Source organism: Varanus komodoensis, unplaced genomic scaffold, assembly GCF_004798865.1.
Source record: "Varanus komodoensis strain SLA01 unplaced genomic scaffold, ASM479886v1 scaffold25, whole genome shotgun sequence".
In the NCBI taxonomy this organism is placed as follows: domain Eukaryota; kingdom Metazoa; phylum Chordata; class Lepidosauria; order Squamata; family Varanidae; genus Varanus; species Varanus komodoensis.
Window position 1 is genome coordinate 14,924,144 of NW_025335661.1, and position 12,957 is coordinate 14,937,100.

General features: G+C 38.4%; 1 protein-coding gene across 2 annotated transcripts in view; it reads left to right on the plus strand.

Annotated features, from left to right (window-relative positions):
• ARHGEF26 (Rho guanine nucleotide exchange factor 26) overlaps window positions 1-12,957 on the plus strand; it is a 77,390-nt gene that overhangs the window by 33,870 nt on the left and 30,563 nt on the right. For both annotated transcript variants that reach the window (XM_044432726.1, XM_044432727.1), the window contains exons 7-9: window positions 7,606-7,758; window positions 8,974-9,103; window positions 11,328-11,402. In XM_044432726.1, coding sequence (XP_044288661.1) covers window positions 7,606-7,758; window positions 8,974-9,103; window positions 11,328-11,402 — 358 coding nt within the window. The remainder of the gene's footprint in view (window positions 1-7,605; window positions 7,759-8,973; window positions 9,104-11,327; window positions 11,403-12,957) is intronic.

Sequence of the window (12,957 nt, forward strand, 5' to 3'; positions counted from 1 at the left end):
CAGCATTAGGCTCTTCTCCAGGGAGTCCTTCCTTCTCATTAGGTGGCCAAAGTATTTGAGTTTCATCTTCAGTATCTGGCCTTCTAAAGAGCAGTCAGGGTTGATCTCCTCTAGCACTGACCGATTTGATCGCCTTGCGGTCCAAGGGACTCGCAGGAGTCTCCTCTGGCACCACAATTCAAAGGCCTCAATCCTTTGGCTCTCAGCCTTCCTTATGGTCCAGCTTTCACAGCCATACATTGCAACTGGGGAAACCATAGCCTTGACCATACGCACTTTTGTTGGCAGGGTGAAATCTCTGCTTTTTAGTATGCTGTCTAGATTTGCCATAGCTTTCCTCCCCAGGAGAAAACGTCTTTTAATTTCTTGGCTGCAGTCCCCGTCTGTGGTGATCTTGGAGCCCAGGAAAATAAAATCTGTCACTGCTTCCATTTCTTCCCCATCTGTTTGCCAGGAAGTGAGAGGACCGGATGCCATGACCTTAGTTTTCTTGTTGAGTTTCAAGCCAACTTTTGCACTCTCCTCCTTCACGCTCATCGAGAGGCTCTTTAGTTCATCTTCACTTTCTGCCATTAACTTGGGGTCATCTAATAAAATGGGGACAGATTCCAAATGAATAAGAGGAAGCTTTTTTCTCCCCATATGAATAAAAGGAAGTTAAATTATGCAATTCATCACTAATTCAGTGGTAGATGTGAACTTGAACAGCCTTTAATGACAATTGGAGAACTACATGAAAAATAAAGTGAATAAATAGATCTAACGTTGACTTTATCTTTTCTATTCCAGGAAGATTTTTGTAGGTTTTAAACTTGCTGCTTGGAGACAAAAACTGTTATTTGATTTAATTTTCATTGAACTATAGATTGGACCATTTATAGTTCTAGATTAATGAAATCATGAACAACCATAATATAGCCCATGTTCTTTGGCTCATCTAAATCATCAGGTCTGTTTCAGTAGAAGCTACTACTACATGTTCAATTGCTTAGTTCAGCCCTTGTATTCCAGGATCTCTGCTGAATTTTTCCTGACCACATGTATTCTTCCCTCTAAGACCTTTGGGTGTGTGGAACTCTTTATTGGCCACTTTGGCTTCCTGTTGAAACATAGTACAGATATCATACAAACTGGTCTACATGCAAACTTCTCTTTTTATGGAGTTTCTAAATCTTTGTTTTACTAGGCATCTGTTTACTACGTATTCTGTATTTTCTGCTGAATGAAATTCAGATCTGTTCAGAAGAGCACATCTATTTTAATTAGGACTTTTTAAAAAGTGAATACAAACATATAAACACCTATAGTTAAAAAGTTCTCTGTGGAGGCACTTTTATAGCTGTGCCATTAGATTAAGGTTGAGTGGAGGATTAAATGTACAAAAGTAGTTTCCTACAATACTTCTTATGAATACATTTCCTTCTCCGTCACATCAAGTAGAATCAGATTTGTTCTTACATTCACCTGTTTCCACTTAGCTGTAGTCAAAGAGCAGTCCTGCCTGGTTAAACATTTTATATCTTTCTGCAGTAATTGCAAAAAGAAAAAAAAAGAGGTGGGGACACTTGTTGATCCAGATGAAAATATTCCTAGTTTCAGTGAAACTATACCTACAGAATCATTCATCATTCAATTCTGATCATCACTCCAGAAATGTTCTGCTTTATTGTGTATTTTCTCTTGCATGAGTTATCTCTGTGTTGAAATTTTGCTTGTGCTGGGATCAAAAACGCATTTGCACATTCTTCTTGGTAATATATTAACGTTTAACTATGTGGAGTGGAATAGCTAGTCCTATAATTGTGCACTTTGGATTTAATGTGGCACACCTACGCATTGTCCCTTACTCGAGAGAGGAAGAGGGAGATTCTAGTAAGCAATGGTTGCTCATTAGGTGGAGGGTTAGGGTTACTTTGAAATTAAACTGGTGCATTCTGTAGACCTTGAACAAACTGCGCTCCAGTGTTGTAGCTAGGGTATGAAGTCTATCTGCCGCTGCAGTGATCATTGACAGAAGCATGCTATGAGATGTGGGCCTAAATCTTGCCTGTGCATGTTTAAACAGAAGAAATTCCTACAATACCCTACAATGGCTTAGCTGGGGCATATTGGGAAATTTCTCTAAATATGCATAGGATTGTTTAGATTGTTTCCTAAATACAGAGCTTGAGTCATGCCTCTGTAGCTCAGGGAGAATGCAGTTATTCCTCTTAGCCATTAGGATTGCTGTTATTTCACATTTCATCCCTATTTGTTGTGACTTTGTATCTGTCTGCTCATACAATTGTTTATGTGGCAAAAAGAACCACGCATCTCAAGGTTCTAAATAGGTTTCGTGGGAAGTCTTCAAACTTGGCTGTCTGCTAGTGCTTATTGGATTACAGTAGCGTGGCATTGTGCTTAACAAGATCTTGATGCCAACTTTAGTCCTGAATCTGCCATAGATCCTGTAAGAATAGATGGCAAAGACTTTTGAAGGTTGCATGTGTCTCAAACCCATGTAGGAACATGAATGGACAGGCAAGCCAATTCTGGTGCATAAATTCTGCATGAATTCAGACTATTTTATCTCTTTTCCCCCGTATGCTACAAATGGGGAATTTTAAACTGGAGAATTTTATTCAATCAATTGCTTTGTATTGAAGTACTATATATTTTTAAGTTAAAGTGATTTGTGTGGAAAAATACAGACAGAATTACTTTTGAGACTTTTAAAAAATACTAGACTTCACAACTGCCTTCTGGAATTCCTTTGCATCCAGTCCTGCTTTGTAACAACTTCCCCGTTAAATATTTCAGCAGTTTAAGTAAAGACTGATAGGTTGCCTGTTGATGCTTTATTCAATGGTTTATAATACATATGTATAAGTACAATATTTATTGTAGAACATGGTGATACTGAGACTTTTTTGTGGAGGTGCTGTTTGTATGGAATTGACTGCATGTGAAAGAAGGTAGCTTTCCTGTCTTAGGCAGAGGAATGTAAAACTTGCCATTTCAGTTGCTTGTAATGTTGAGCCTCCCTTGAAAATGTTTCAAGGAGGCACAAAGGTATACTGAAGAAAGGTCATTATATCTTATCAGGGTGCTTTCAGCAAGGATTAGTTTGGGAATATGAACACATGACACAAAAAAATCTTTTGTCACATGGCAAGAAAAAGTTGTTATGGAAACTAGCTCCGCCTCCACCAGCCGATGATTGGGAACACAGTTCAGAAAACCTCTTGCTTTTTAATCTTCATATAGTGTAAACACAATTCACCTGAGTGCTGGTAATTTGAAGCCTTGCTTTATTTAAAGTGGAGAATTTAGTAACTACTTGGGAAATTGTTCGTATTTTATTTTCCCCCTTCTTAAAAATAACAGGACTTTGGTCACATAAATTGAACATTCATAGATTGAGCATAAACAACACTAAGTAAAATTTCAACTGGCTAAAATTCGAGGCTTTTCATCTACATACTATACAATCTCCCACTTTCCAATGAATAGTAAAAACATTTCTGTGAATAATAAAATAACAAAGGCAAAGACATGGTGGAATTCTGTTTCATTCCAACCAGCAGTTCAGGAATATACTTGTGAAATAGCCAGTGGCAAGTACAGATTTTTCTGGCAGCCACCTCCTTCGGGTTCACTTGTATTGTGGCATGTGAGAGATCCCTTCTTTTTCCTGATGTCTTCATGCCTTGCAGAAAAGACAGAAGTTGTAGAAATCATTTGTCTCCTGCTGAGTGGGACAGATGGACCTGTCCTTCTCCCAGGATTTCTGGAAATGTAAGAATTTAGTTCACAAAAGTCTTTGGAGAGACTTCTGCAAGAGCCGGATGTTTCAGGTCACTGGCATTAACAATAATTAGGGCTTCTGGTTCCAACAGAGCAGTATACTTATGAATGCACTTTCTTTAAAAAAATGAATTTTTGTTGGATGATTTTAAGGACTTAAATTCTATTGGCAGCTTCTCCTGCTCCCAGTAGCTTCTAAGGATGGAATTAGTATCAGAAGCAAATAGCAGCTCCTTCCTCCTTCAAACACTGTTACAGTCTTGCTTTAATTTCCAGTGGAGTCCATGACACTGAGAGACCTCTGCTTTATTTTTTATTTGAAAATAACTTAACCATCAGACTATAGACCTAGTTTGCACATAATGACAAGTTATAATTTTATTATTATTACTATTATAGAAACATAGAAATATAGAAAAAAAGTGATTCAGAAGGAGTCCCCTGTACCATCTAGTCTGACCCCTGGCTCCAGCTGGCTCTACTCATGTAATCTCCAGCATGTGGTTGTCCAATCTTTCCTTGAACACCCTCATTGATGGGGTTTTAACCAGCTCCCTTGGAAGCCCATTCCATATCCTAGGGGTCCTGACCATCAGGAAGTACTTCCTGAGATAACATTTATATCCTGCCATTTTTCCTTCAGGGAAACCAAGGTTACATAATGAATCATGATTTCTTGAATTATGCTGTTACAACTGAACCCAGAGCTATGGTAAATTGTGGGTTGTTAACCAGGAAAATCCCAGAAAAAAACATGTTTTTGAGTTGTGGAATGTTGTTTCTTTAAACCATGTGTTGTCATTACATGTGAACACAAATTTGTGGGTTGTTCATGGGTTACTGCAAGGTGAAAAAGGCAGTAGGTAAAAGCAGTTAAAAACAACTAATCAACTTTACAAGCCAATATTGCAGTGTTGCTAAAGCATTGGAATATAGGGAGAGTTAGTGAAGGAAGGAAGAAACCATCCAGGAACCGGGGTAAAAAAAATGATCTGTTTATTTTTGCCAGACAAACCCTGGGTAGGACAGTGCACTGTGGTTTAAATATAGTATGAATTAGTATTGTTTGTGAACCAAGCAGTTTGTGCTGGGTGTCTCTGGCACATTCATCTTCTGCCATGGCACTTAGGCCTCCTTGTCTGGCTATCATATTCCACCATATGCTGGTGGCCTATTTCTTCTCCTTCTGCATTTGAGCAACCAGAGTGTTATTTTCATTCTTATTCACTAGGGATAATTTAACCTGAACTGGGTTCATCACAGGTCCTGTCAGCTTTTCCCCAGGGCTCAGTTGAAAAGATGTGCTGCCACTTTGTACGTTTAGCTCCAGCAGTCTGAGTCCATACCAGTTCAAGTGGAGCCTGCCCCTCCTGTGCAGGTTCAGTATATCTTGAAATGTTTCCAGTGCCTTGCAAATCAGAACAAGTCCCCTCTCTGCGCAATTCTCTCATCCAGACGTTGAGACTCCTCAGCTGTCTATCTGCCCCTTTGAAGAAGGTATCATTTCAAAGAAAACCACCTGGATGGCCATGGATTCCCACCTTCTACCTAGCAACCTACAGGCTGCCAGGAGCTCCTGACTGCATTTCCCCATTTCATTGGTATCAGGTTTGGATATATTGCCAGTGTCTTCCCTGGCATTAATGGAACTTACCTTGTGTTTTCCTTCCTAGTCTCTATATGCTACAGACTTAGTCTCTTTTAATGTGCCAGATCCTCCCTACCTTTGACTGGCTTCTCTTAGAGTATATACCCATACAAGGTAGCTTACACAAACAACAACAATCTACAGCAACACAAAATGTAATATTATTAAAATACATTTAAAGTAATGTAACATACCAGCTAACACTGAAGTAATTACAGTAGACAAATATTTGTTGGGTGATTTTCCATAACATTATGCAAACACAGACTGGAAGCTATCGCATAATTCCCCAAAGGCATCCCAAATGTGATACTCAGCATAGTCGAATATTACATTTACAGTGTGAAAAGTAGTGCAATCATTTGGCCTTCTCCAGAAGTAACTAATATATTTTTCAGTGTTAGCAAATTTATGCCAATACAATAATTGCCAGAGGATATGTGAAAACTTTCAGTCACTTGCTTCGATCTAGCAAATGCAGTCTACCTCCAGGAACTGCATACAGAAATGTTTGCTCCCTCAGGTGGCAGTGGAAGCCATTTGTAAGACTGAGGACAGGAGCTGGGTCAGCAAGAAATGCTGCACCAACAGCTTCTGTCATTCAAATGACAGCTTTGATCCTTTACTCAAGCAGCTTCCATAATGATAAGGTCATTCTACCATGGGAGAGTAAATGTAGAACTGAAAAAAACCTGGATATTTGTAAGGCTCACCTTAAAAAGCAACTGCAACCAACCAGGCAGAGAATTAGCCAGTGAGTTCTTAACAGTTCATTTGTGCTAACAGTTCTGGGCAGCAAAAATGGGCTATTTCCATGGTAGGTAACAATTTCCTCGATGCACTGCAAGTTCTGTGTGGTTGCCTTCTCCCTATTCAAGTAATATAAGGAATAGCACTGAATGGTTAAGGAATTATAAGAGACAACTGACTCAGCCTAAAGTGAGTCTAAATACTGTAATGGGGAGGAATGAGGAGGAATGGGAGCGCATAAGCTCAAGGCTCTTCCCAAGATCACTCTGTGGCATGTAGGCAATGTTAAATCGTGGTGGGACATTACCTGCAAACTAGCCCAGTATGTTCTTCAGAGTGGCACAAGGAATAGTTACATTTTGAGGGAACACTTGTATTTAAGCTTCTGTCTGATGTTTAGCTTTTCGGAAGACTTTTATAATGCTGCTGTAAATAAAATGGCAAGCAAGAGCTACATCATTCTGTAGAAAAACAATACTGTCATGTCTTGTTATTTTGTTCGTCAGACAGATATTTAATGTTTTACATACATATGTGATCGGAGCATGTATTTTTCCAAGTAAGTTTGTATACAATTCTTCTATTTAAATATTCCATCCATTTTGCATACATTTCCATCATGTAAAATCTAAGTTGTTTTATTACTAATTTATTAAAATTATATTCATTTTGGAATGGGTTTGCTGACAATATATTAGGTTCATTATTTGTGTTCCTCTTTACTTATTTGTGCTACTGCTCAGGGTATGGGTAGTAAGTTTTCCTGGGTCTTCCTGCTGGCTTCTGTGTGGCCTCTCTCTCCCCACCCCCTGCAAAACATCATGGTTATTTTGTCTGGATATAACTGGGCTGTAGCTTATAATGGAAGAAAATGGTGGCCAACACAATATCCCCTCCCCTACCAGTATTTTCCATTGGCATTTGGAATTCTTCTGCTGAAATACGTGGGAACCATGCAGTGTCTATAGCATTTGCTAGAGTTACTTTCTGCTGCCATCACAGACTGGTAAACACCTATCCCATATGGAACAGTTGGGTTTCATTTGGTTGGGATGTCCATTTGTGCAAAATGCACGCATACTTCAAGATTCAACTTTTTTCAGTTGTTTACTGGATAGTAATTCAAATATGTTAATTTACATTCTGAATACAATTCAGATTGTGTTACATTGAAAAATCATCTTTCATCCACAAAAGTAATCTGAAACTCAATTTTTATTGTCAGTAAAAGCATGTGTATACATTTAAGACAAAAAGAAAAGTCAAGATTCTTCTTTGGTAAGAAGTTCATAGTCTCTTCAAGTTAGGGCTGTACAATGGTCTATAATGATGCAGTTATAAAGCCAATTAAAGACCTTCTAGCTTTTCAGACAAGAACCCATGATGAATTTGTTTTGAAAATCTTTTTTCTTCCACTTCAGGTTCTTTGGAGAGCTTGAAGCAAGGCATCAGAATAACATCTTCATAGATGACATCAGTGATATTGTCGAAAAGCATACAACATCAACCTTTGACCCTTATGTGAAATATTGCACAAATGAAGTCTACCAGCAGCGAACCCTTCAGAAACTATTGTAAGTAATGGAAACTGTTTATATTTTAACACTATTGGAATTATCAGCAACAGAAATCCTACTTACATAATTAATTAATGTTTGCTGATTAAAACCATGCTCAATTGAACCAAACTAACGGGTTCAATTAGTACATCTAGACTGGCCATACTAGATGCAGAGTGAGATCGTGAGTCTGCTCAAGTCATGCCTTCTGTTTCTTATTCATTTTATTCATTCAACTTTTTTTTTCTAATTTGCTCTCCAAATGGATCTCAGGGTGAGTTATAACACATAAATAAAACTAATTGTGTCAATTTAAATAAAATAAGTGATAACAAGCAATAGCCATTAAAAGAAAAAAGAGACTGATGAAGCTGCAAAATATCACCTGGTAAAGTGCTTTGGCAAGCACCAGACATCTAAGCCTGGTACTGAAATGATAATAATTTCAGTTCCAGATGTACTCTGTGTAGAAAAGCTGTGATGCCACCACAGAAAAAGTCCTCTCCTTTGTTGATACATAAAGCATGTCCCATAAGGAAGAGACCTGAAGAAGAGCTGTTGGATCATGCTTGAGAGAATAGTTACATATCATCCTGAGTTCTCCACAGCAAATCGCACCTGTGTATTTTAAGTTCACTGAGACATTGAACAAGGTTGTAGCTGGGCTGCTCCCTTGCCCAGTCCATTTTTACTGATATTTGCTGAATCTTCCCTTCCTAGCACTCTGTGAATATCAGAACTCTAATCTGCCCCTTAGTAGGTAACAGAGGATAGATTGATGAGCAGATCAATGGAAGAATGAGGCAGAACAATCCTATTTCATCTTAAGAAGATATGGTATGGACAAGTGTTAGTGGTGGGAGCAAAAAACCAGGAAGTCTTCCCTTACTGTAGTTTTAGTCTAATAGGAAATCATGATTAACAGCTTTACTACTGAGATAGTAAGTTAACTTAATGGAAGATTTTATGTACTCAGGTGAGTCATGGAGTACAAGCCAAAGTTGCTTTTGTATCTCAGCTTATTAAGCTATTCAAGTAAACACTTTGTGCTTTTGTGCATTTAAACTTTAAATTTAGAAGATATAGGCATGATTTCCAGGAAAGCACCTAACAAACAGAATATATTTCTGTCAAAAATGGGCCTATTTCTTAAAATTATTAATCATTATTAATTATTGCTAATATTAATTTAACTAATAATGAAAATATTAATGTTATTGCTTTTCTTAGAGCTACCAATCCAACCTTTAAGGAAGTACTATCACGAATTGAGTCTCAAGAAGAATGCAGGAACCTACCTATGATTTCTTTTCTCATCCTCCCAATGCAAAGAGTTACACGACTTCCACTGTTGATGGATGTAAGAAGAACATATATTTACCTCTTTGTCTCATATTTATATGAGAAGTTAAGTATATCAGGCTGGTTTAAAACATTATTCTTTGGTTTCTATCTCCATTTCAGCTCTGAAATAAATATCTCTTGTTGTTGTTGTTAGTCGCGAAGTCGTGTCTGACCCATCGTGACCCCATGGACAACATTCCTCCAGGCCTTCCTGTCCTCCACCATCCCCCGGAGTCCACTTAAGCTCACACCAACTGCTTCAGTGACTCCATCTAGCCACCTCATTCTCTACTGTCCCCTTCTTCTTTTGCCATCTGTTGTTCCCAGCATTAGGCTCTTCTCCAGGGAGTCCTTCCTTCTCATTAGGTGGCCAAAGTATTTGAGTTTCATCTTCAGGATCTGGCCTTCTAAAGAGCAGTCAGGGTTGATCTCCTCTAGGACTGACAGGTTTGATCACCTTGCGGTCCAAGGGACTCACAGGAGTCTCCTCCAGCAATAAATATCTCTGCAACTGTACTAATGGCATTTGGGTACCTGTGTACATCTCACTGAGCATGATAAATTGGAAATGTCTACATTGTTGTATCCCAGCCACCCCCAATTTATCTGGAAGGCTCCAGGTTGTATCCTATGCCTGCTTACTCAGGCTTGTTGTCAGAGGGCTTCAGACAAAAGGAGGGTGTGAGAGAAAGTGAAAAAACTGGCTTGCCTGTGGGAGAGAACTGGAGGTGGCAGAGACAGCAAAGCAAGCGAGTCCCAGTGAGGGGATTGGCAGGAAGAGAGGAAAGGTGTGGCCCCACCCACAGCTGGGACCCTGGAGGGAATGTGTTTCTGACCAGGAAAAGGATTCCTCATTTCTGCTTTAAATTGTTAGAGAGGGTTCATACAGTCATAATTGCTGCTTCTGCTTACCAATTAATAAAAGAATATTAATATAAATTATTTAAGAAAGTAACAGATTAAGGAGCAACAAGGCAACACCTACACCAAGAAAAGTCTGAATAGGTCACCGCCACCCGGTGAGTTTTCTGGGAGCGGGACCTGAATCTTCTGCCACCATCGCTTTGAACAGTGAGCTATACTAGCTCTGTTACTCATTAAAGTCTTTTCATTGTAATTAATTTTGATCATGTCTTTGGGCCAGAAATTCAGGAATAATGATTCCCTTTATTACATTCAGACTGTAAAAACAACATATTACCATGGAACAGTTTTATAGTGTTTTGGCTTCTCTTACAAAAACAACATACTATGCTCCCCTCGTCATTATGAACATATCAGTGCAGGATGTTTCCTTTGGTGCTGCTTTGTTATTCTAAGTCTACAAAATGTTGATTTAATGATCAGACTTCTTTTATTTTTATGGTGCTCCTCAAATAGAGAAATTTTGGATTGCATCTTCTGCTCACTATAAATATGCAAGAAACTCTTGCACCTGATGAAATCTTTAGATTATGGCGCTTGCTAGTACTGAACCTGGGCAGGATGGAGTCTGGCATTGAAATAGGAAGCAGGAAAGGAGGAGAAAGTTTCCAATTATATTGTTCCATTACTGTAAATGACACTGTAGCAGCACCTTGATTCCAAACTGTGTGCAAAATCCAATTAAAATCCAGTTTTTCTTCATCTGCACCAAAATGATTTGCTAAGTTGTGTTGCTCTCAGCAATGCAATATACCATGGACCTACATGGGCTTTACAACAGAAAGGATGTTAAGGAGTGATCGTGTCAAGCACCTGGGTCATTTGTGCATTCTACAGCTCAGCTAAGGTTTCAGCAGGCATACCAGCCATAGCAATCAGAAAACTCCCAGAGCAACCATCTGGATCCATTAGCTTTCAGGGGCAGACCATCTTAATACCCTGGCACTTGTAGAGGGGAAAAGCTGCCTTTCATCTAAATCTCAGCAGGTGGTGATCTGATGGGATCATACAAATGGGTCAAGTCAAACACACAGCACCATTCTCATATATGGCCAAAAAGGCCAAATCTAGAGTATGTCTCACTACATATGTCATGCTGATGACCCGGGACAGTCCCATGGGTGCCTTTCTGATAGAAAGAGTAGCATCCTTCAGCACACTCCCTCTGATTATCTGGGAGTTCCTATCATGTAAGAAAGTTGCAGTTTCATGATGTATTTCTAATTTGCAATATTAAATGCTACATTTATGCTCCATCTAGTCAATAAGCCAGTAAATTCTCTAAACATATCTAACAGGATGGCTCTTTGTTTCAGACTATTTGCCAGAAAACACCTAAAGATTCACCAAAATATGAAGTTTGCAAACGAGCTTTAAAAGAAGTAAGCAAGGTATGTTTCAGTGGCTCTGTTTAGAATGAGATTGGCTGCCACCCTATCATGCACACTTACTTGAAATTAAGACTTCTTAACTCATGTATATTTCCACCAAAATTGCATGTGGTGATTGTTTTCCAATTTTTTTCTTATTATTTATGCACAGCAGAAAACGGGGAACAACAGGCTCTTCATGCCAATAGCTATTTCCTAGATTTACTTGGAGTTAGACTGGTGCCATCACTATTGTTGAAATGTGAAATGGCCTGAGCCTCTGGACTATCCTTAGCCTGGCAATTGAGCCTCATGCATGACTCAGGATAAAGTGAGGTCTGGGGAAGAAAGGATACTCAAGGCCCTGGGCATATCCTCCAGAAATTGTTTTGTTATAACTTGAAATTTCAGGAAATATATTTGGACAAAGGCAGGATTGTATATAGGAAACCACAGCTAATGATGAAAGGTTTAGAATTGGTTGGTGCTGCTTAATTTCTTCATTGTTGTGTTATTCTTTGTTCTATTTTTAATCTCTTTGTTCTTATGTTAAGTTTTAACTATGGTTAAACTATGGTTCTGTCTCTAATCTGGATGCTATTGTTAGCTACTTAGAGTGCCTTTTTTGGCAGAAATGTAGGATATAAATACATACATCCTACTTATTTTATATTGTAATTTGTTTTATATTTTTAATGTATTATATTTTAATGTTTTGTGAGCCACCCTGAGGCTTCGGCGAATGGGGCGGCATAGAAATTTTCTAAATAAATAAATACATAAATACATAAATTATGAATTATTATTATTCCTATCAAAGTAAATAGGGTGCAGTACTATACATGTCTGGACAGAAAAAGTCCTACAGCTCCCAGCATTTTATCCAGTTGGGCCATTCTGGGAATTGTAGAACATTTCTTCTGCCTAGGTGCACACATACGCTTCCAACCTTAGCTTCTCAAATGTACATCTTTGTTGCTGTTCTTCAACAATAGACATTAGCTGCTTGATTTTCTGGTCAAGAACTTCCAAAGTTGGTTCAACTCAGTATAATCAAATACATAATCTAATGTATTGTTCATGATTGCAATTTTAAATATTTTGACATTTTGCAGCCTGGATTTGATTTCCTAGATAGGTGAAGCTGGCAAGATATTCCATAGAATTACTTCTTTGACCCTAAAGCCTGCAGGCTATCTGAAATCAGTCAACCAACACACTCCTGAATAATTATCAAATAATTATTATAGAATCATCTACAACTTGCTTAAAAATGAATTCTGGATCTGAACATTCCAGTGTAACTAAATTTGGTGGCAGAAAGTATTAATATCTGTGAAGTCCCCAACATTGATCCACATCATAATCTCATTCAGGAAAAACACAAATTAGTATTAATATCCATCATCTGGGAGTTAGTCAATTTAAATGCTGCCATAAACCTGGTACTAATCTTTTCCATATGTTTTGAAGAGGCCCTAAAATCATGCAGTATTAGCTTGGAAGTAGTATTTAGGATTAACTGTCCTTTATCTGCAGTGTTAACATTTTCCTGCAATGCTTTAATGATAGGCTA